This window comes from Pseudopodoces humilis, chromosome 2 (genome assembly GCF_049639895.1).
Source record: "Pseudopodoces humilis isolate 2021_Gansu_Grassland_sample_001 chromosome 2, ASM4963989v1, whole genome shotgun sequence".
Lineage (NCBI taxonomy): Eukaryota > Metazoa > Chordata > Aves > Passeriformes > Paridae > Pseudopodoces > Pseudopodoces humilis.
The window spans coordinates 19,784,850-19,809,588 of record NC_142201.1 but is presented as its reverse complement, the minus strand read 5'-3'; the positions used below and the strand labels follow the sequence as shown (position 1 = coordinate 19,809,588).

At 38.1% G+C, this 24,739-nt stretch overlaps 1 protein-coding gene across 3 annotated transcripts in view; it reads left to right on the top strand.

The window, feature by feature from the left end:
• TBL1X (transducin beta like 1 X-linked) overlaps window positions 1-24,739 on the top strand; it is a 192,724-nt gene that overhangs the window by 120,532 nt on the left and 47,453 nt on the right. For all 3 annotated transcript variants that reach the window (XM_014250990.2, XM_005516617.3, XM_088051657.1), the window contains one exon: window positions 18,478-18,585. In XM_014250990.2, coding sequence (XP_014106465.1) covers window positions 18,528-18,585 — 58 coding nt within the window. In that variant the 5' untranslated portion in view covers window positions 18,478-18,527. The remainder of the gene's footprint in view (window positions 1-18,477; window positions 18,586-24,739) is intronic.

Genomic DNA, 24,739 nt, shown 5'->3' with positions numbered 1-24,739 from the left:
GTCACAGGTGTCACAATAGCAGCTTCTGAGCACAGTTTTAATGAGGTTATCATACCTAACTGACTTCTGTAGAAGCCCTTAACCTGAACACTGTAACCTGTGACAAGTCTGTCTCCTGATTTTTATTGTTAATGGATATGTTAGATAAAGCTGTGTTCTCCAGCCACATCAGGCTGTCCAGGCACTATTTTAAATGCTGTTAGGAAGTCTAGGAGATGCTATTAAGAGAATAGCTGTAAACCACCTCCCTGGTCTGGTTTGGTATGGAACATCTAATTTTTGCCACACATTTCTGACCTCAGAACTGCCATTTTATATTGAAGACAATGTATTAGTTTGAAAGACCTGGATGCTATTCTGTTAACTAGATTGTGAGTCCTCCAAAGGTTTTTTTCTGCCACTTTACAGTATTACCTACCACCAGAGTGGTGTGTACAGACAGGGAATTCTGCTGTCCCTCATTAATTAAGCAAAAGCTGACTACCTTTATGTTTTCTTGCACACTTCTGGCTAACCTTGGATTGAGATCAGAAATTTGAAAAGGCCATGCCATTGTGTCCCCAGTGCCTGCACCTAGCAGATTTTGTTTGTTAACTTACACCAGACTCAGCCAAAATTTAATCTGATCTGTGGGAAATAGGAACAGCTGCAGACTTCAGAGGGAGTTTGATTTCTGAATTAACACAAGATTTGAGATGTACTCACAGCTCTTTGGTCCCCTGTTTGTTTTTTTTTTCATTTTTATAATTTTATGAAGAGGAATGATGCACTGCTTTTGAATGTGGAAGAATATACAGGAATATACTTGGTACCATGAGAAATTTGTTTTTATTTCTATTTTTCCAGAGGTATAAGAGGATTTAGTGTGGAAGAATCTGTTCTTCCTTCATACAGGGAAAGTTTGAGCTTCTATCTGAATGAAGGCAAAATCTTCAGAATAGTGTTTTCACATTTAATATTAGTTATATTTCAGATCTTGTCTTGGGAATACTTACTTACACAATAGTTTTTCATTTTTCTCTGAGTAATCTTTTACTTCTGAAAGTGACATGAGTGAGTATGCTGCTTATGCTTAAAGAAAATGGATGATTTCTTGAATGAAGGCAAAAAGATAATTTTATGTAAGAGGTATAGTTACAGGCACCCGTTCCCCTGGTGAAAAAATGTAATACATTTATTCCACTTGCTGAATACAAGTCTTCATTCATGTGTGATCTTGCAGGGAAGGAGAAATTGAAACTGGGTTTTTTCCCAGTTTTCTTGAGTGGTTTCAAGTGAGGGAATGTAGTGTGGATGTTCCAGGAGCTGTGAAATCTTTGGAATACCTACTTGAAGCAGAAGGAATTGTGCAACTTTCCTGTTTTATAGCCTCACCTGTAATCAAAGTAAATGATGTTTCCTAAATACTGTTAGAGGGTGCAATTAAACAGCAGGAATTAAATAGGAAAGCATTTCTTTACTCTTGGAATGGAGCCTCTCTTTAGCTGGCATTCTCATCCACCACAGCTTTCACTGGGCCACATCCCACACCTGGGAGCCTCTTCTTTCCTCGCTGCCCCTGTGTCCTTGCCTTGTCATTGAAGCTTTTCTTCCGTGTCCCCAGGGTGCACTTCCATGTGCTCAGTCCTGTCCATCAGCCCTCTCACTGTGCAATTTGCCACCAGCCTACTGAATTTAAGCCCTACAGTTGAAGCTTGGCTCAGACCTTGCCCCATGTGTAATACATGATGTCTCTCCTCAGGCTCAGCTGGTTGGTTCCAGGGAGAAGCTCAAGGAATGGATTTTGCCTTTGCAGGAGAAAAAGTGGCTCCAGCAGCAGGTGGCAGGAGAGGCCGTACTGGTTGGTGGCCTTTGGAATTTAAATTTTAACATTCCTGTTGTAAGATACTTGATGATGTGTTATCTGTGGTTATCCATGTGTTATATGGGTCTCTGTCATATGGATTACTGAATGTAGGCATCCAGTGTAAATGGCTTACCCCTCCAGCTTCACTTCATAGGCATTTTATCAGCTGGCTTTTAAATTACTTCATATAAGTACAAAAATTAAATAAAGGGGTCTTTATAAGCAAAAAGGATCCTCATAAAAATTAAATAAAAGTTGTAATTTCACTTTATATAAGCTAATTGTCCCAGTTTAAAAATACACCTGCTGCAACAGACTATTTGCTTACAAAAGTGATTATAAGAGTTGAGACATGATATTATTCTCTCACTGGTTAGCTCCCATGAATTAAAATAATTCTAAGGGTATAATTTGATATTAATAGGTATCCATTGCATCTCAGAATTGTTTGCAAATTTATTGATGACATAACAGCAACACTGTGCATGCATTTATGATGCTATTGGATTCATTATAATTCATTCTAAGTCAGTGATTTGTTTGGTATTTACTTCTACCTCGAAGAAATATATTTAACTTCTTGTCCTCAGGCGTTTCTTTTCTCCACTTCTACTTTATTTTTATAGTAAAACTTATGCAACACAGTCAAGAGGTCAGTCATCAGAAGATGATTGAGCACTTGAACCATCACCATGAGATGGCAGCCACCCTCTGCGTGAATTAAGGGCTTTGTGGAAGTTCAGTAGAGAGGATGGATGTAGCTCTGCTGGTTGCTGCTGCTGTAACCAAGACAGAACCAGGAGGAGATGAAAGTTCAGTTAAAGCAGGATTTGGAGGGGGCAGGTGAATATGGGTGAATGTTTCTGATCTTTTTTTAATATGTCAGAAGCATTAAGAGCCGTTACACACTGGCATTATTAGGCAAATTAGGCCTAATTTGAGGTGTAACTAGAAAGACTGTTACTAGTTTTGCTTTTTGGGAAACAGTAGAAATGATTTTGTTCTTGTTACTAACAGTTGAAATCATCAGAGAGGCTAGAGATATGAATTTGTGAAATACACTTCACATTTATGCTCACATTGTGCCACAAATGCAGTGTGGTCCCTCACTTTGGAAGGAAATGGATGTGGTGCCTTACAACATTGTCCTGGTGCACAGTGCACCCTAATCCCATCAAGATATGTAGGGGCAGAATCTGTTTCTATTGCTGGTGTGACAGGGGGATCACAGGACTTTACTTTAGTGGAAGCTGATGTGCGCCTGACTGGAAACGAGTGGAAGAAACACCCCATTGTGACAGGCCCAGAGGCCCCATGCATTTTGGGCATAGACTACCTCCGAAGTGGGTATTTTAAGGACCCAAAGGGGCTTAGGTAGGCATTTGGGATAGCAGCTATAGAGACAGAGGGCATCAAGCAATTGAACACTTTGCCTGGACTGTCAGAGAACCCATCTGCAGTAAGACTCCTAAAAGTGGAAGAACAGCGAGTACCAATTGCCACCTCAACAGTGCACCGCCGACAATATAGAACAACTTGAGATGCTGTGATCCCCATCCACAAAATGATCCGAGAGCTGGAAAGCCAAGGGGTGGTCAGCAAAACCCACTCACCCTTCAACAGCCCCACGTTGGGCGCCAAAAACTGTATTTGTCCTAGTTTAGGGCAAATTAGGGAGGAAAACTCCAAATGGGGATTTCCCCAGGGAAATGCCCCCTCCCCACCAACTGGTCCGGAAAAAAAAAAAAAAAAAAAAAAAAAATTCTTGGAGAGAAGTAGAAAAAGCTGTTTATTTAACAGAAATTGAATAATATTAAATAATAAAACCTCTCACTGTTCAATGGGATGACAAGTCTAGGAAGAAAAGTCCTTTTCATGTGGTGTAGCTCGGCTCGCTCAGGTTCTTATCAGTCCCTCCGGCGCTGGAAAGTGCCGAGGCCCAGGCCCCGGTGGGCCACAGGCGTGAGCTCCCGGGGTTTGGCTGGGTGTTCAGTCCAGAGCAGGCTTGCACAGATCCAAGATAAAAAAAAAGGAGGGAAAAAAAACCCACAATGGTCCAGGGAACTGCTCTGCCTCAGCTAGCTAAAACTAACTAAAATCCAGAGAGAAGCTCTGTCCCGTTGTCTGTCCGTGCTGCAGACACCAGAGTCCAGGAACAGGATGTGTGGGAGTGATGTTTTTCCTTAACACAAACTGCATGCTTCTTCCCCCCACTCTTGCTCTCAGAGCCAGTCTTAAAGGTGCAGAACTTAATATATAACATAAACCAGACGATTGGGGATACCACTATCATAAAGTCACCCCAGGACAAACATAATGGTTGAACTGTTGATGGCACATCCTCTGTGTAACATCAAAACCTACAGAGAAACATTTAAGATGTATTTGTTAGTGTTTCAAGAGTTCTTCCAAAATACAGAAGAGTAAAAAGTCATTGATGGTGAACACTATGAGCTCCTGAGGTGGGAGATTACTCTCTTAATGTGAAAATTGGGATTTGCACGTGCATAAAACTGTACTTTTCTTAGACTATGGTTATCAATATTGATTTTATACAAAAAACCCATATTGCTTTATTTTGCTACATTTTATATTTTATTCCTTCCAGAAGGAATGCAAAATTCATTAAAAATTATAAGCAGTTTTCTTTGTCAGTGAAATATGCCTTAACTCCTGCCCTCCCCCAAAAAAGTCTTAATTGCTCGATCTCGTTGCATGATAAATGCTGTATTGGAGTGTCCATGTCAGGTCTTAGAATGAGAAAGCTGAGAATTTAAAAAGAGTCATGCTGTAATCCTATTACTAGTTAGACCACATAAAGTAAAACCATTTAAAGTTGTTTATTTAACAGGTCTCCATTGCATTTTAGTGACTACATGTCTTAGGGAGTACTTTGCAGTCTTAAAAATCATGGAAGACTTGTGCATAGGGTAGGGCTTAAAGTGTTAATAGCTAAAAAGGAAAATTTCTTAAGGAAATATCTGCAGTAGTGTTTTCCTTTTTGCCTTTGCTCCAGTTTTATTTTCCGTTTCCTAAAGAGAAAAAAAAAGCTATTACCCAGTCAGGTAACAGATGTATTAGTATGAAATGTAGAAAGGGTAAAACTTTTCTGTTTTTAAGATTTCTTCCACAAGGTTTGTGAATGGAAGGAGGATCATCTCCATAAGTGTATTTGTTGTGGCAAACCTGTCTTTCGGACCTAGGGGATTGTAAGCATTCGTAACCATCAGGTTAAATTTTGAGGCATTTATTAAAAAAGAAGAGAAAGGAATCAGTTCTTGCATCATTGTGAATCTTACAGTTTCCTGTGCAGGCATTAGGGTTTATATCCCTTTTCTCAAGAGCTCTAGGCCAGCCCTGTACAAGCCGGTAGTCAGTAAAAACTTAAGTGATGGCTCTTTGATGGTGGATTTTGTTTGATGGCCTTTTTTTCTGGTCAAAGGAGTTGACTAAATATTTGCAGTTTATTAAGAGTTAAAAATTTCAGCAATTTTCAAATTAAAATTTTAAATTTGAATTTTAATTTAATTTAAATTCAAATTAAAATTAAATTTTATCCAAGTAAACAGCTATGCTATTAAAGTCTGTGCTTAACTGAGAAAGAAACAAATGGGAGAGGGGGGGAAAAATCTTACTGTATGTTTTTTAAATTATACTTTTTTTTTTTTTTAATAACTCCCTGAACTAGTTAAGTCTTATAATCAAGTGCTTAGGAGAAAAATCCTTGACTCATTAAAATAATACAAGCAAGATGTAAATAAACAGAGCTCCAGGGCATTAAAGATCATCCAGTCTAGATCTGCAAGAATAAATAAGTGACTGATAAAAATCAGTATGGAGCACAGCAGAGAAATTTAGAAATCACATTTTGATTATAGTATTTTTTTCCTCTAAAATACTTGCTGGGAAGAAAGTATTCTCTGCTGTCTGGTGAGATGAGACACCTGAGACTACCTTCTCAGCTGTGCATAAGCCTGTAGCCGTGGTGCCCTTTGCCCTTCCTAGTGCTTGTCCCATCCCTCACCCTTTGCCATGCATCAGCCTGTGGCTGCTTTCCCCTGGGTAAAAAGACTGATCTCCTGTCAGAGACAGGAGCCTTCGTCAGAGATAGCACTGCCTTCCCGAGCAGGAAGCAAAGTTAAGACAAGGAAAATATTTTGATAATTGAATTACAGGCTCTAACAAACCTGTGCAACGTGTATGCAAGTAGTATTTTCAGAAGGCTTTATTTGAATCAAATCTGCATGGATTTTCAGTGTGACAGCAAAGGCTCTGCCATGGAGAGCAGCCTCTCTGCCAGTCGTCAAATCCCTGCTCCAAAATATAGAGGCACCGGAAATTCTCATTGAAACACTGAAACTGTATAAATACTGGCAAAATTGGGTTTTCCCCACCTTCACTCTGAAATGACTGAACTATTTTTGCTTATGCCTTCCAGAAAAAAAAAAAACTTTGCCTGAGGCAAAGACTCACTGTGGAACTTTACAGTCCAAATAGTTAAAATGGAGTCAAATTATAAATGATAATACAAGCTTATAATATGTCATGCTTAAATATAGATGTTGATGTCTGCTCCTTGCATAATACTACAAAGGCTTTTGAGTTTCTGTAGAAATGAGACCAATTTTATCTTCTCTTAATGAGGAAATGTGAAACATATGTAAAAAAGAGTGCTGAAGAGTGGAAAAATGAAAGAAAATTTTTCTTTGGACAAATGCTCATATTTAAATAATTTTTTCATTGATGCTGAAAAATATTGAAATGTATGATTCATGATTCAGCAGCCAGATACTTGCAATAAACAAGTGATTTATTAATTAAGAGTGGATACAAATCCTTGCTGCTTTTCCTGGTCCTTGCAAGTCTCAATTCTTTGCTCCATTGTGGTTTTGTTTCAGCAACCTGTAACCAGGTGTAAAGCATGCTCCCCTGGGAGCTGGAAAATGCAAGTTTGAACCTGCTAATTCTTAAGTGAATACTTTAATCTTCAGTCTCTTAAATCTGTTATACCATTTCCACTGCCACCTTTCTCCTTTTTTTTTTTTTCCCTTTTCAAATAAAAGTTCTGAGTCAGTTCTCCACAGCCAAAAATACAAATTGGAGCCTGGATTTGGAGCGGAAATTTGAAGCAATGAATCCCAGTCTCAGACAAGCGTCTAATCCACGTCTACAGGAAAACACATAAATCTTTGAAACAGGCACATAACTCTCCCTATTCCTTGTAGAGGGAATTTCATAGCTAACTAGCCTTTGAGAACTATGTTCTAGGAGCTGGATGACTAAAATACCCTTAGAAGATCTGATAGGCATGACAATATGGAGTGGTACCCTATCTACCTTCCTGCATGTCTTTTCCAAATAAAATTTCTTTTTCCCAAAAAAAATTTATTTTTCCCAAAAAAATTAGTAAAGAGGACAATGAGTAAGATTGTTCCAGTACTGCAGGCTGGCAGGGTGAGAGACAAGAGGTACAAGTTGCAGTGGGTTTGGACTGGGTTTAAGGAGAAGCTTTTCCAGAGGTGTTCCCATGGGGAGTGAGGCAGAGGAGCAGGCCACCCCAAGAGTCTGTGCCATCCCTGGCTGAGGAGGGTTTCAAGCTCTGAAGGCTGCAAGCTGTGAGCATCCTGACCTCAGAGCTGGCCCTTCTTTGGGCAGGGGACAGGACTAGAGACCTCCTGAGATCCCCTCCATACGACCCTAAAGCCTGTAGGTACGCAAAATCCTACTGGTGTTCAGCAGTTTTTATAATATTTCTGTAATAACAACCATATGATTGACATCTGCTTTGACATTTCTGATCACCTCTAGCTTCCCTGAAGTCCTCCTTACAGGGAAGGCCAAAAACATAGAATCGTTTTATTCTCTGAGAAAGTGATTCTTGTCCAGGGATTAAAACCTTTAAAAGCTTCTCAAACTGTGTATGTATGAATTTAAGGCTTCAGTTCTCTGTATCTTGATTTTTTAAAGCAGGGGTGTGCTTTTTTTATTTAATCTGAGCTAACTAATAGCTGTGTCATAATATATTAAAATCCTTCCTTAGAAGTATTTTACTGAAATTTTTTATGAAAACCTTAGATTATGTCATGTCTGTGTCTGACTCCCAAAGGATTTTTTAGCTCATCTTAGTTTCTAGGCTATTCAGCTTTTTCCAAAAGGAGGTTAAAAAGCTTTCCTCTTAGCATTGCCTTTTAATCTATAGATTTTGCTATTTATATTAGGGCTATGTAGGACTTCATGATGCTGCCACCAGATATGTGAATCTCTATCATTTGTGTTGTTCACTCTTCACCCACAAAAAGCCAGGAAAGTCTGAAATGACAGAGACTGCCTCATCCCTCTTGGACTATTCAGCATGTAAAGGGGGATAGATGGATGAAAAGGCAGATAATATGGATTATATATTATATAATCCATATTATATATCCAATGATATTGGTTTATATTACTGGATACACTGTGAATTTTTCTTAGCTATTTAAATGCTGGCTAGAGAGCATCAAGAGGAAAAGTTGAGAGAAAGGTAAATCAGTATCTGAAGTTAGAGGTTGAGGTAGTTTTTATTAAACGGAAATTTCTCATCATTAATTCTGTGTATTGATTTTTAATGAGAAGTTTCTCTATAAAATATTTAGTAATGTGAGTGCAGAAAAATAACATAGAGACAAGCTTTGTGATTGCTCAGAAGTTTCTGCAGGCATTCTTTAAAAGCAAATTATTTCCCTCCATCCATCTTCCTTCCCTCTCCACCTTCCAACAAGGAGAGTAGTTCTATACCTTCCATAAAATGGAGACATTTAATAACCCTTCTCCAGAGCTCAACCAATATAAGCCGGATGGTTATGTTAAAAAATATATATAATAAAATGAACACACAGACACAAAAAAAATGCTGCAACAGATTTCCACTAAGAACTAAATACACAGCAGTGAAATATGCTGAATTTATGTATATATTTTTCTGTTCCTCGGTTCTACCCTATGTAATCTTTGTCCTTACAGCTTTTAACATTGACGTTCTCTTAGGATTATTCAAGGGAAAACATGAAGTATTTATAGCCATAGTTAAAATCTTTATAAATAGTTTATAATAGGAACTGCCATAATAAAAGTTTGAAATAGTTTCCATTATAGTTCTTTGTTTTTATACATTCTAAAATTTACAGAATACTTGTTTTGGGGGTGAAATTTTCCATGCTGTGAGTCTGAGAAGTATTTTGCCTCATTAATTTGGAGTACAATACTTTTAGCTATTTTAGAATTATAGACAAATGGGGATAAAGCTTTTTCCTTTTGTAGAGTAATAATAATAAAAATAAAGAAAATCTTAAGATACATTTTTAACAATACTACAGGGGGAACAACTGAAGGTTGAAATATGTGGCAAGATCTTCTCCCTTTGCTTTCTGAGGGGGAAAAAAACCGTTGAAAATGATGGAAAAATAACATCAAACTGTTTCCAGTAACATCTGCTGAGCTTATTAGCAGAAAGTAATAAAAACACACCCCCTTAATGACATTGCTGCACATTCCCTTTGCCTGAGGCCATCCAGGCATGAACGAGCTGAGCTGCTGCAGCTCGCTGCTGCTCTCTACACCTTGGTGGCTCTCACTTACTGGGCAGATCCCAGACTGTGAGGTGTCAGACACGTGCCCATCTCCACATCCATGCGATGAACAACTCTGGTCCTTCTGTCATTTACTTCTAGGAACCTGCAGCTGTGTGGGGCCAACCTGCATGGCTGGAAAACTGTAGGCTGGTTAGCCTAGCACGGATTTGTGATGGTTTATCTAAAGCAGAGCCTTGCTATCCAAGGCAAGACTTTATCACACAAGTTACCAGTGTTGTCATGGGTAGTACTAGAATGGTTTTCAATCCTAGTTTTTCTCCAGGTGTACTTGTGTCAAGCTGTCCTAAAAGATACTAAGCCAGGATGCAATTCATATATGTATGGAATTGAAACAGGTTTTACTGGGTATCTAGGTCCTGTGGAGGGATGTAGCACACAAACCTGCAGGTATGTGCACAAACAGGCCCTCCTGCATGGTGCTGTGTCTGTGCTGCCACTTGCCTGGAGAGCTTTGGGGGAGCCTCACAGCTCTGGGACAAAGGGACAAGGTGCAAGATCAAGTCTCAAAGCCCTTTGCGCTCACTCTTCTGCATGGCACTTCAGTGGTCTCAGGTGACCTGTCTGTAGCATGGTGGGTACTGAAGTACCTGTTCTGGGCACTGACACCTCTGCAGTGGTAGTGGTCTGGTTTTTATAATGAGGATTTACCCTCAGGGTGGCTTAGGAAACAGTTTGTGTAAGGAACAAGGGGAAAAAACACACACGGATGTTTTATCCTTACGTTGCTCTTCAAAAATAAGGTGCACAATCAAGACATAACCCAGTTCTGCAGTTAAGCACTCAGATGTGTTTGGAAAAATCAGGATTTTTACCCCAGCTACCAGTTTTACCATTTTTAGCAGCAAAGATAAAAAGCAGAAATAATCAAAAAAGCCTTATTCAGATATTCTCTCTTTTGGGCAAATCCTTCAGGCTGTATCTCGCTGGTCCTTTCAGGCCCATCACGCTTGTGTTCCTTTCCCTGCAATTGCCTCATTCAAAATGAGTGTCATGGCTGTTAATCCCCACTGGCCATATAGCAGATGGCTCTGAGCCTTTTGGAGGTTTCTGGAAGCTCCTTTTTTGTCCCAGAAACACGATATCACCTCAAAGCCAGTGTTTTGTCTACTAGACCATGGCCTGTCTCATCACAGTAGGTGCCTGCCAGTGTCCATTCTTACAGACAAGCTCAGGACTGAAGCTACTTCACATTTATTTTAATGTATATTTACTATTAAGTGTCAGCTGAAAAAAACTGCACTTTATTTTCTACTTTTTGGGGGGAATGTTCATTCTAAAAGTTCAGCTGTGTTACTTTACTCATATCTGGGTCAGGTATGGCCAGTTCTGGTAGGAACTCATTCCATCACATTCGTTTCACCTCAAAACTCTGAATGTGAAGCACGGATGAAAAATTTAAATGCTAATGTTTTGTTTTGTCAAGATTTTACCCAAAATCCAGGTATATTAAGTGAAAAGTTAAATTTGAGATAATATATTTGCCCTCTCACCAAAATTATAGAAAATGGGATATCGCTAGAGCAATTGTGCCATCTTTTTAAAGTTGCAATCTTCCTTAACGTTTTTGAGCACATAGCACTATTTGTATGATTTAAATCACATTTTTGTTGTATTACGTGCCTGGAAACGCACGCGCACACAGACAGTCGGTTACTACACCATCAGACAATCATGTATTTTGTCCTAATTGGTTTGAAATGAGTGGACACATACCATTGTCCCTGGGTTTGTCCTAATTGCAATTTTGTGCTCATGTAAGGAAGAAAATCCTTGGTTCTGTTTAGTGGCAGCATTCCCAATTGACTTAAGTTGTTCCAAGACTGATGAGGAATCTTGGTTCTCAAACTAAATCAAATCATGTGTTTTGATTTCTCAAGCCTCTGTAATTCCTTCTTTTTTTATTTTAAAACAATTATTTTAATTTCATTTGCAAGGTATAGATCTACTGTCAACCATTACTTTCCCAGTAGTCTTTTTGGCTTCCCAGAGCTTTCCATATAATATATTAGTGTAAATAATATTTCTGTTTATTAAAAAAAATTGAAGGTGCCTCTTAGAACAAAGCTATGAAAGAGGTATAGCACAAATGCACTAATTAGGAAGAGCGCTTGTGGGGCTTTTTCCTTTTTTTCCCCTTAGCAAAGAGACAAAAAGAAAAATCAATACTGGAAAACCCATTTCATTCTTCAGCAGAGGCAGTTGGAAAAGGTCCACTTGAACTCTTAGAACTGAAATGCTGGAAGTATAATTAAGTAAACCAGCTGAGAACTGAAAAACAACCTGATCAAACCAAGGGATTATAAGTATGAAAGATCTGATGCATGGTTCAGAATCTTTTGATAGAGGAAGTAAAGTTTGCTTGGAATTTGGTGATTAAAGGCTTGTCTTCTGTTGATGATCAGTTATTTTGCTCTGGGAATTGTTGATTAATTGAAAAATGTTTGAATAGCACTTAGAAATTGTTGCACTATCTAGTGTTGCCCTTTCTTTAAATAAATAGATGTGTGTTTGGTTCCAAGTGGCTCTTCAGTTTGAAATGTAATTTATAATTTAATGAAGAGTAGTATTCATGCAGAAATAAAGCTTTCTGCAGTTATGTCCACCGAAGTGTTTAACTGGCCAAATTATTTTTATAAATACCTTTGTAATACTTTTTTTTTCCTTTATTTTTTTATGGTTTAAATAGTTTGATAGTGGATGATGTATTATTTTGTTAACAGTTTTTTCAGAATAACCATTTTGATAATTCATTGCAGATTTTTAAAATGCTAAATACAGTAGGAACAGTTAAGATTTAAAAAAAGATGCAGCTGTTCAAAGGCAGCTCATCTTTATAGATATTGCATAGCAAACCAACCTTCTCCCTGAACAACATTTTGATTTTATCTAAATGGAAACCTCATTTTTGCCAGGTTTGCGCATACAGCATTTGATTTACTGAGAGTGACCTCTTGAAGACAGAATTGCAGGTTAATTGATCACTACCACATGTCTGTAGGTGGTATTCCTCCTTTTTCTCTGTTTGGCACCAGATTTGGAACACTGATATGGTTGAGCTCACTGGCTAATAGTATGAGATACCCCAATGTTTCAGGATCCAAGGAAGACTTTTATTTTATCCATTCCTTTTTTTTCTGAAGCTCTCAGGTACAGATTCAGTTGTATTGTCAGTCAGCTTTTCATCTGAATGTGTCTTACAGGTAGCAGTGAGAACGGGAATGAGCTGTGGCTCCCCGGGTTTGTGTTGGTTTAGTGTGGTCTTCTAAAAATCAGAAGGTCACTGTAAATAAATAGACTTAAAACTAACATAAGAGCCAGGCTTAACATTTGGCAGTGTAGGATTTCTGACAAGCCTATTGCCTTCTGTTACTGAAGTCCCTGTCCTTACTGATGTGCTATCAACATGGGTGACAGACATCAAAGTGAGATAGTACATACTGTACAACTCAATAACCATTCCCAAAGGAAATCACTCTGTTCTGGGGAATCTCAGCTTTTGTTTTCCCCAAAACAACAAATTTGCTACTGCTCTTACAAAGAAAGCTTCACAATATTAACAGTATAAGTGATGCAAAGACATCTGTGAGCATCTGTAACAAGTGTAGAACAATAGATCTGAGATATTTGAATTGCCTCATTTTTGTCACTGAATGGTTTGGGTGGCGTGGTGATCATTTACAGAGTGAAGATAGTTAACATACTTATCCTCATTAAGATAGGCCAAGGAAATATGGTGCAACTCCTATAGAGAGCACATCTTGATTTGCTTTCATAAGTGCAAGGTCTCTAGAATGGACAGCTGTTTATGTTTTAGATTTAGGTGCTTTTGAAGCAAGGTGTCTTGATCTTCCTTACAAGGAGGAATCGGGAAGTCGTGCTTGCTTAAGCTGCCTTTTGAACAGGGTTCACTGTTAATTTGGTCACTGACATAAGTTAAGAAAGAGCCCTTCTTCCATGCTTTATGCCTTGTAATCAGAATGAGTGTGATGGTCTCAATTCCCTTGTCAGGATACTTGTGAAGAAAGGATGTTTTGGTCTTTAGGTTCATGAAATGGCAGGAGAGACTGTGAGGGAAGAAGAGGCAGAGTGTGCTCTTTTCCTCTCCCAGATGTTTGGTTTGGCATTTTGAGAAAGCAGCATGCTGGAATTTCTCCACGAGAAGAGGCAGCTGTGATAAAAGCCAAGACTGAGGAATGCATTGGTGAGGGCCAAGCAGAGCTCGGTAGCCTTTGGGGAAGAGCTGCTGGCTACTGACTGTTCTGGCTCTATGGTACGACACATGCAAGAAATACAGAAGCGTAGGACTCATTGAAAGCTTCTGATGAAAGTATTTTTCAACAGAAAATACAGAGATCGCTTAAATTACTCATTTTGTGAGAAGTGGCTTCTGGCTTTGGGAAGTGTTTTTCATTAAGCTACAGAGTATATACAAAACAGTTACACATTGATTTGGCTGTGCTGTCACGGTGCCTTCCTAGAGTCTGTTTTGGTAATTATGTTCACATTCTCTTCTCTGAGATGGGGAGACTGTATTGGGTCCTGAGAGATACGCTTTGGTGCACAGATCCATCTTGGATGAGAAAATGGGATCATAAGTGTGAGCTCTGTTCCCCATGCAGCAGGGCATCAAGTCAACAGCATTAAATGTGTGAACTTTCAGGAATGTTTTCATTTTTATGAAACCTCTGCTTTTTGCCTTTTTTTACCAAAAGCAAATACACAATTTCCCTTCACACCTTCTTATAATTTTAATGACAATGTTGTTGTCATGTTCCAGTTGTGAAAAGACATTTTGGCCCCTGCAGGAGATACATGAAAATCTGAGTGTTTCAGCTAGGGCTTGGAGGCAAGGGGGGCATAAGGGGAAGAAAGGGAAAGTGTTTATTATGCCATAGTGACCCAAAAAAAAACCCTCCCAAGAAGCTGACAACTGCTCAGCACTCAGTTAAAGCAGACTGGAGCTTGCAAAATTTTTCAAGGTGTAAGATGAGGTCATGACCAGCCATCTGATAAATTTCTGTCAGTGGGGTTGGATGCACAAATGGGAAGTACCCAAGTTCCTATTTAGGTCTCAGGTTTAGGTTTTAGTTTAGGTGTTTTCCCTGAATGTCTGACCTGTTTCCTTTCCTGAGGGGAGATTGGTAATTCCCAGTCTCTATGGATGGCATGCTGGTTCAAATAGCAAATGTAAACTTGTTTCCCAAAATAACCTTGGCTGTCCCCTTCCCTGGGGTTGGCCTGGAGGGCAGGACATGGCCCTGGAGGGACCAGTGACCATCATTTAGAAAAGAGGCAGAGGAGCTGAGTCTTCAGACGATATTTCAAAATTGAAAATACCATCTTCCCTTGATTCTTCAGCCAGCTCTCCCTAATTTATGGCAGCAGTGCTAAAATGTGCCTGGCAAAGGAAGAGCAATCCTTTTGAGTAAAGGGATGATGGTATGTAAATAAACTATTCTCAGCTGACCTGGCTATCACTGTGCTGAACCATGGTTATAAGTGAGGCTGCCTTCTCCAGAGCCACGTGCATGGCCCATTAGCAGGATTCCCAGTGCTCCAGGGAGGTTTAATTTGAGAACAGTGATATGTTGGTGCACAAATCAGGTCCTGTGGTTACTCTGGGAAGCAGGCTGTCCTGGCTGCATGGAGCACAGGGAGGTGTGCTGCAGTTTTAGCTTCACTGGAACCATTGAACACCAGGTGAGCCATTTGGTTCAGCAAAAGACAAGCAGCCCTAGGAGCACAATGGTGGTGTTGGAGTAACGTCCCAAATTCTTAACCCTATATGTTAAGCATTTCTGCAAACCTGTCCCGCTAGAGCTAAGAGCTGAGTGTTTATTTAAAATAAGTGTTACATTTAATTTTGAATGATCTTGACAAACCATCCCATCCACTCATGGGATTTGTATGTTTTTCATCCATTTTACTTTGGGAAGTCGTAATTGGCTCAAGTCACATGTTTGGACATTCTTAAATATCTGCAGGATCACAAGCCAGATTTTTAAAGTGAGGTTGAAGTAAATAGTACTTCCCATTACGTGTAATTGGCTGCAGGAGAAAGTGTTTCAAGTAAAGAAAGTTCAAACACGTTTGAATGCTTTTTGTTAATCCTCTTGACATTTTGAAGAATTAAGATGTTATTGCTGGTTTAAATGTGAAATGTCTCCAAAGCCACATCAGTACTGTTTATAAACTGCACTTCATATATTTTAAAAAACTATTAATCTAGGTAATATCAGTTGTCAGTAACAAAAGGAGGCCATCAATTAGCAGGAATAAATCTATCACAGTGGTGACTGAAAGTTTCTGTGATTTCCTACAGGCGTTTACATTTCTATGTTTAAAAAAATATATTGAGGGGGAGGCTAGTTGTTTGTTCTGTATGAATCAGTCTTGGAGATACACAAAAGACAAGGATATTCCTCTCCTCCCCATCATGTCTTTTTTAGCTACTTTTATTTGGACTGTTTATTTGCAGAGAAGAAAGGAATCAGAAAGAGCATTAATGAAATTGAGTTTGGTCAGCCAAATTTCTAATGAATAGATTTCTCTGGGTAAAAGCCAAAATTCTGTGTCTTGATTTGGACAAGTAAAAGCTTTACAGTTGTGTGTCTTGATTACTACACTGGCATCTGTGGGAGAGAAGGAACCTTAAATGCATGAGTGGAGATTGTGGCATTGGTAACAATGTATATATAAAGATATGATCTGACACATGTCATAGTAATTCCTGTTGACTGACTTCAGAGAAAATGCATTGTAAATCCAACTGTTACTGGGTGTACTTGGGATTCTGATACAAAGGTAGCTTCTATAGAGGGATTTTATTTCTGGAACTGGGAGACTATTTTGCAATCAAACTGATTTTCTCTGATTTTAATTAAGAAAAGTCATCTTTAGAAAAACAAGGAAAACCTAGAATTCTTCCTTTCCCTTGTCTCCTCTTTCCCAAAGCAACCCCGTGTATGTGGGAAATACAGTGTTAATGTCTAAAATTGTCAGGATGCACCCAAACGGCATTTTATGTTTTTTGATTTTTTTTTTAAATAAAGTTCATCTTACCACAGAGTACGTCATTGCTGAAACTGAATTTTTGTAAGTGGTTTCATCTTTACCAACTTTCCTACCACCAAACACTGAAGCAGCTATTTTTAAAATGCTTTAAAAAGTGGGTTGTTTTTTTTCAACCCACAGCTATCAAATTCTCTTGATTTATTACTATCATGGCCATAGCAACGATACAGATGTATTTTAAGCACTCGGAGATGAAATTGGCCTTAACTGTTGCTGTGAATGTCTGTCCTGTTCTTCATTGTGTGGCAATGATTATGCAAAAAGGGCACAGGAGGTTATTAATTATTCAGGTCCAAGCCTGTTTATCTGGAAGAAAGGTGTATAAAGTTATACTGGAAGTGATGCTTTCGCAGCCTGTCATGATAACTTCAGTCTTGACCACTTTCAGTGCTTCCAGTCTCCTAGTCATAGGGCAGTGAAGTTTGAGCCCATTTTACAGATGAGGGATTGAAGAGAAAAGAGCCCAAGTGGCTTCCCAGGGCAATACATGGCACGTGTGACAGGAATGGATGTTGGATACAGCCGATGCTGTCCTCAGCCAGAAAGCATTCATTCTTTCCAGAGGAGATGAAATTTTCCTAAGGGAGACCAAATGGTTTCCAGTACTTTGTTTCTTCTTGTTCTCCATGAAATGCACACTGTAACAATTAAGACATGACTGTGACAATTAAGACTCAAGTATTTGAGGAAGATGTCTGCCAAATTAGCAAGCTATGGTTTCAGATGGAAAACCAGCTTCCAAGCTATTGATGAAATATAGCCTGGGATAATAAAAGGCTCACCAGGGTTCCAAAGACCTCCATTTACATAAATATGCCGAGACATCTGTTACAGTCATGAGTGACCTGCTGGTTTAAACCATCAGCAGGGGAAGTGTCGTCGATCACCATTGCCTGCAGTAGCAGGTGCTACTTTAGGCAGCAGGAATTACTGAAGAGGTTTCCCATGAACAAAGACGACCTTTCCACTTGCCAAGAAGAGACACACGGGAAGTCAGAACACCCGGCACATGCCCAGGCTCTTTCATTTGTAGCGCGCGGTACAAGCCCAGCGTGCGCCTCTGCGGCCAAAGCTGTATGTGATCACTTACAGGTATGGTGTGGCTGACACAGCAGCAGAGTTTATGTCTGAGGAGTACTCTGGTCTTTTAAAACCAAACTACTTAAGTCAGATTCCCAAACAGGAATGAATCATCAAGATTTAATGGAAAGCGCTCAAGACAAATTTATCTTCTAAACCCAGTGTTTTTATTACCAGTGTATGCCCAAAATAGTAATGTAAAACCGTCATCCTAAAGGTTGCAATTACTTAAATGAAAAATTGGAGTTTAATTTTTGCTCAACATTAATCAACAGAGACATTATAATATTACAGCTTTATATAATGCAAGGATATTTGTCTTCCTTGGCTCAGGGTATATGGTGTTCTCTCTCTTTCTCTTCCCCTCCTGCCCCATTCGTTGCATAACATGGTTTTGTAAGGAAAGAATCTGTCATCAGTGGATGAACAACTGGACAAAAAACTGGATTACAAATTCAGAGGTGCAAAAATATTATCATTTGGTGTGTTATACATTACTGTAATTGCCAGCAATTCTGAAAACACATAGTAAAGAGGAGTCTCGAAGAACCTGTAGTGAAGCTGTACAAGTAAAGGAGTTGACATTAGAAAAGTCATCCAATATTTAAAATGTTCCCTCTGACTTTCTCATGTATTTTAAATACTGCTCCTGAATTGTTCTAAAAGGTGCAGTACAGCTTGAGTATTTGATTCACAATATTTAACAGATGCCTCACATTGGGACTTTACAGCTCTAATAACTTAATGACATCTTTAAATACCTTAACAATTCCCACTTTTGTTTTGATAACATATTTCATAGTAAATTAAGATAAAAAAAAACCTGTTCTTTTCTCTCCCTTTGAACAGAGCGTGGATCACACTTCTCGTAAACCTCATAATATTGAGGTTGGGCTAAGATGAGCATAACCAGTGACGAAGTGAATTTCTTGGTGTATCGCTATCTCCAGGAATCGGGTAAATTCCTTGTCTTTCTTCATAACTTCTGGTCATAAATGAAATGGGGAAATTGCCTTTTTGCTTGATACTGCTCTAGGAATGTTGCCTTGAGTGTTTCAGACTGATAGACTAAATATTTCTTGCACAAACCCCTATTTCTTTGAAATTGTGGTCTAGAAAATAATGAAAGTGCAAACATGCACAGGTACAAAATAAACATTGCAGTTCGGCAAAACAAGAAGTAAATAACGTTATGTTAATAAATGCTTAGGTAGTTACGTCAGCCAAAGTAATTTTTGGCAGCACAGGCAAAAAGTACATATATGTTGTATCTTTTTTCTTAGCTAGCTTGAAATTGTTTACATTTGGTTTATGTTGGCTCTAAAGAGAAAATTGGGTGCAAGTTTCTGATGTTTTAGATCATTCTTAGGGTAATTATGTATGTAAACTGAGCTGCACAATTGTCATCATGGCTCTGTCTCCATACCGCTTCCACCTCTACCTGTTTTCATACTGGAAAATGCCATGGGGCTTTAAAATCTTCTAAAAAAATTAAATTGAAACTTATATTTGGGGTTTATTTTATATTCATAGTCTTCTTTCCACTCTTTGACTACAAGAAGTAGAAAGTTTCTTAGCTAATTCAAAACATTCTGTTTCTGTAGAGATGATGGGGAGCTGATAAACATTGACAAAGGATTTGTAACCATCATCACAGTTTACTTGGTACTGACCCTATGTTTTGTATTAGTAAAAGTAGAATTCACTAAAAAGATTCTATGTTTCACATGCTGAAATAAACAAAAAGAAAAAAATCTGTGGAAAATAGATGTCATCTTGTCAAAAGACTTGAAGCCAGTTTTAGAATAAACCCTCAAGACCCAAGGGATGTCTTGTACAGAGAACCAGAATCCCAGCAGGTAGAAGATACTGCCTTAGCCTGCTTGGGTGGTCACTGTAACTGGTATTCATTAGATACATTATTTTGAGTTGTTTCTTCCGTTTGCAAGACTATTTCAATACCAGGAAACTAAATCCCTATGCAAAGAATTTCCACTTAAATTAAGGTTTATCATACTTTTTTAGGGTTTGGTTTTTTAAAACAGTTGAGAGTCCATAGTTGGCCTGTGTTACCTGTTGTCTCACACGCTCTAATAAGGGAGCTTACAAAAAGTTGTCTAGATCTGGTGTGCAAAGAGATGAAAGAAAAAGAGGAACTAACAAAACTAAAATTTCACCCAGACAAAGTTTATTTTTAAAAATAAGCCATTGTGTTCTGCACTGGAAAGAGCTTTTAGACATTAGAGCAGTGCACCAATGGATATAATCAAAGCATAAAGAATCCTGAAGTTATTTTACATTGTTATGTTTTATTAATTGTTATGTTTTATTAATACACTTAACAGTGTATTAATACAGCAGCTTTTCCTGATATGAAGAAAAAACAACTTTTTTTATTCCTCTTGATACATCAGGAGGTGAGTTATGTTGTGCAGTGATTGAGGAGGCTTTATAAAGTCAATCAAGAATGGTGGGATCAACCAAATGTCAGGAAAAAGTTACTCTAGCTAACATCTCCCACAAGCAAGCAATCACTTTGCCATTTTACAGGGAAGTTTACATGCAGATTTATATATTTTTAGTAAAGCTCTTACATTCTTACCTAGAGGGTCAAAAATTTTTATTATTTAATCCACACTGAAGGCATTCACAAAGACATCGTATTTCCACTGTTCCGTTGTATTTTACACATATAAGAGAGTTGAAATTGAGGTTAAATATTTGAAGAAATATTCAAATATGTTTCAAACTAAGCATATTGAAATCAGGATGCTAGATATGGATGTAGTAGATACACCTGACAGTTTGTTAGGAATTCCATTCAGCAGACTAGAGCTGTAACCAATGATGAATCCACTAATCTGCTAAAAAAGCTTCTTACATTTAGTTTGAAACTTTTTTTTTCAGTCACTGGTTTTTTTCCAGCATTTTGGCTTTCCACCTGCTACTATAAATGCCGTAAGATGCAACAGAAAATGAAATTAATCCATAGCTTCAGAAATAATGCAGGCCAGATTTAAAGGGCTAGTGTTTAAATACAGTCTTGAGTTCAAACCCCTACAGTTTAAGGAGTTTGCCAAAAATAGGCTTATTATTGATTGTTTGTTAACATTAGCCTAATGCAAAGCTTCTAAAAATTTTATCAGACAAAACCATGAATGTTGTTTACAAGACCATGCAAAAGTTCACTTCTTTTTTTTCATGTATCTGTCCTTTAATCTTACCATGTCGAGCTTTCAGGTTTTCCCATAAAATGTAGGCAAATGGTGGGAGGAAGAGAGAAATAACAAAGGAGATACATATGGCAGAATAAGTATATAAAAAGCAAAATGTCCCTATAATATTTCATGTATTTTGCGTCTGTGAGGTACAGAAACACTTGAGATTCTTTGAAGCATTGTAGCAAAGATGCTGAAGGGGGCTCTACACTTCATTATAAAAATGCTGGCAGGTGATTCTAGTAGGAGTTCAGCTCTTGTAAACGTGAAGTTAGAAATTAAATTCAGTAACTATATATTTCCTCCTTAATTTTCTGTCAGACCAGAAACCTTGCACAGGAGAGTGTTAATAGAGTTGAACTGTCTAAACCATTATTGTTGCTTTTTAACAAAACTTGGCATACTGAGAGGAGTTTCAGTGAAGTGGAAAAAGCAAATGTTGTGCCAGAATTTTTAAAGGTTAAACAAGATCATCCAGGTAACTATAGGTCAAGGACAATCATTGGAAGGCTGAGACTAAATATCTCCAGCAAATCTGAAGAGATGACATCATGCTAAATGCCAGCCAGCAAGTTTCTGTGGATAGTAGATCTTGTCAAACATACTTGATACTGCTTTTTCCGAGATCAGAAATTAAGTTGACAGAGATAGCTGTGCTGACATTAATACACTTAGACTGTATACATTTATTATATACTTTATGACATTTATTTAGTCTTGCTGACACAGTGGTTAAAACCAAAATAACAGTGAGTAAAATCAGTGTAATCCAGAGTTACCAAATGGATTAAAAATGGGATAATAGAAACATCTTGAAAAGTGATTATAGCTGGGGAGTATTCATCTCAAGTTACTTGTAGCGGGAACTCACAGGAATCGCTTCTTGGCATAATGCTGCTCAACAGCTTTGTTGGTTACCTGGAAGGAAATATGAAATGATTACCAAGTACATCTGCAGATGGAATGAAATAGTAAGTTGTGGCATTTGGTGAATTATACCAACTGATCATGGGGTTTAACAGAAAAAAGTACAGCCAGGGAGACTGCTTTGAGTTGCCTGCTGCTGGAGGAGCAGGCTGGAGAAGATGCCTGGTCCAGGGGCAGTGCAGTCAAATCCCTCCCAGAACTTGGACAAATTAAGGCTCTAAATGTTTAGCTGTATTAAAATAAGTAAGTAAATAGTTGCCTCTTCACTCAGGTGACTGTCTCAGTGTTTATCTGTGCCCAGAAAATCAAAGCAGTCTGTCATCATTTCCATTTATGTTCCATGGCTTACTGTTGTAGGAATTTCACCACTAAGGTGACTTGGTGTTAACCACTTCCACAGTAAGACCATGAATGCCCCTTTCTTGAGATACAGAGAGAACAAGTGTTTATTTTCAGTTCAAGGTTATCTCTTCCTATCCAAAGTCCTGCAATGTCTAGTTTTCTCCTTTTTTATTACAAACCTTTTTGGTGTGCAGTTTAAAAGGGTCATTCTTAAAAGTGCTGAGGCCTTTCAAACATTGTTTGTCTCAGGAGTCAACTTCTTAAAGTCAGATTATTATTATTATTATTTGTAGGTGTCTTGATACAAAGGCTACTTTTAAATAAAATGTTGGCCCCAGTTAGGGACATCTATGCTAAGAGTGTACAACCAGTGTGGAGATAGAAGTACACAAAATTCTCCTGTGGTGGATGTAGTTATATCAACAAAGCAGGTACCTTGATGAAAGTGAAGCAAGCTATACCAAAGTAGCCATGGTTCTGGCATCCAAATTATGTTAATTACAATTAAGAGCAGATAATATTAATAGTAATATAATACCAATAGAATAATATTAATTGTATTAACTGCACATCTTCAAACACCTGAGAAGCTACTTCTGCTAGCAGCCATCTTCATTGCTGAGATAGACCTTCTATTTGGTTTCTTCAGTTTCTGGGGAAAAAAAACCCCAGAATTCATACAGTAGAGTTTTCCTGCTATGTTTTTCCAAAAGGGAAAAAGATAATTATTTGTCTTTTGGAATGAAAGAGCAGTACAATGCAATGAGGAGTAATAAGGATCCCAAGGAAATTTCTAAGAATTGAGGGAGGGTGGCAAAACCAAGGGAAATCAAATCTCTCACATACTTTTTAATCTAAAATGTGTTGCCGTCTGTTGTGAGTGTAAATCCTATCATCAGTCCAAATGCTACAATAAATTACCTTCCCTTACCCAGCCCAGCATGTCAATTCAGTTATTAAAGCTTTTTTCAAATTTGGTATTTGTGATATATTGATCATTTAATAGTGTTCCTTTTCTAGCACTTACATGCATGCTGTAGTCTAGAATTCTTGTCTGAAAATCAGCTCCCCAGTTGCCTGTGGCTTACACTGTTCTCTAGTAGAACATTTATTATAATGAATGTCTTGCAATGACTAGTTAGAGTTAAGATTGTGTAAGTTTCCATTTTCACTCAAATTTTTACTTTTTTATTTTAATTTTTCCGTGTTTTATGACACACCCTTGAAAACTGTTCCCCAGTGTATAATCTGCACCATGTACAATCTGTACCACATCTAAGATAAAAATAGTAGCTAGGTGCTTTTGCTAAAAAAGATGACAATGACATTTTTAGATGCTGACTTGGGACAATTTACCATTTTACTTTAGAATTTTCATTTGTTTTCTTCCCAACCATAAAAATGAAATAAAAAAGGTTTTTTCCCCCTGTGTAAATTCAGGATTATAGCAGCACATTGGTCTGCCTGGTTTGTAGTTGACAGATTTTCCTTTTTTTCCTAAAAAAAGAGATTTTCTCTCAGGTTTTAAGCATCAATTCAAGGACATACAGCAAAGGGTTTCTGTGAATCACAAAACCCTTTGTAGTTATGCATGTACAAATGTGGGCCTTTAACCACATCCAAGGCATTTTGCTGTCACTTTGCCTTTGGAAATTATGAGAGAATCCAAAATGTGGATATCGTGATGTTCCTGGGATTTCATCCTTGTGATGAAGCTAAATACTAATAGTTGGAGTAGTACTAAATTATATTTTTTTCTCAATGACAGTTGTAATTTTTTTGAAAAGGAAGCAACAAAAATTTGAAGTAAACTACCTTTTTTATTGCATAATTCTCTTTTTCAACATAGAAATTTTACAGAAAATGTAAATATCACAGTTTGCTTGAGTAAGTTTTCAGGTGGTAGGGAATGACTGAAGATCAGTATTCTGTTCTTTTGAGTTGGTGCCTGATGCAACAGTCTTTACTTACATAAGCCTGTGTAATATTTCTCTGAAGTCCATACTTTACCTGCATGAGGTATGTTTAGAGTATTTTTTGAACAACTGTGTATGGCACAGAGTCCCTGAGTCACAGACGAGAGACATGCGTGTTGAAAATAAGTCAGATTAAGCAAAGCATAAAAGATTGGCATATATAGGTCAGCTAAATTTGCTTCAAAGCTAACTGCTTCCTTTGTGTAGGAAGACTGCTGTGAGGTAGAAGAGGAATGTACAGTGCATGTTTTTTTCTTAAATTATTAAAATTTATACCTTGAAGAATAATTCATTAGAAGAATGAATCACTTGGTCAATAACGGCAATTGTCCAGTGTGGCAGTAAAAACAATAGTGTGCACTGATGGCGCAGTCACTGGATAATGATTTTTTCTTTTGCCTTTTTTTCTGTTTACTTCAATTTGGCTCATTAGGATTGTAGGAGGGCTCAGTCTGGATAGTAATTCTCAGGAGATGACAGAATCAGAGAATAGTTCAGGTTGGCAGGGGCCATTGGAAATCATCTAATCCATCTGCCCTGCTCACAGCAGGGTCAGCTGCAGCAGGTTGCCCACGGCTGGTGTCTGGTTGGGTTTTGAGTACCTCCTAAGGATCAAGACTCCACAGCCTCACTGGACTTTATCCAATA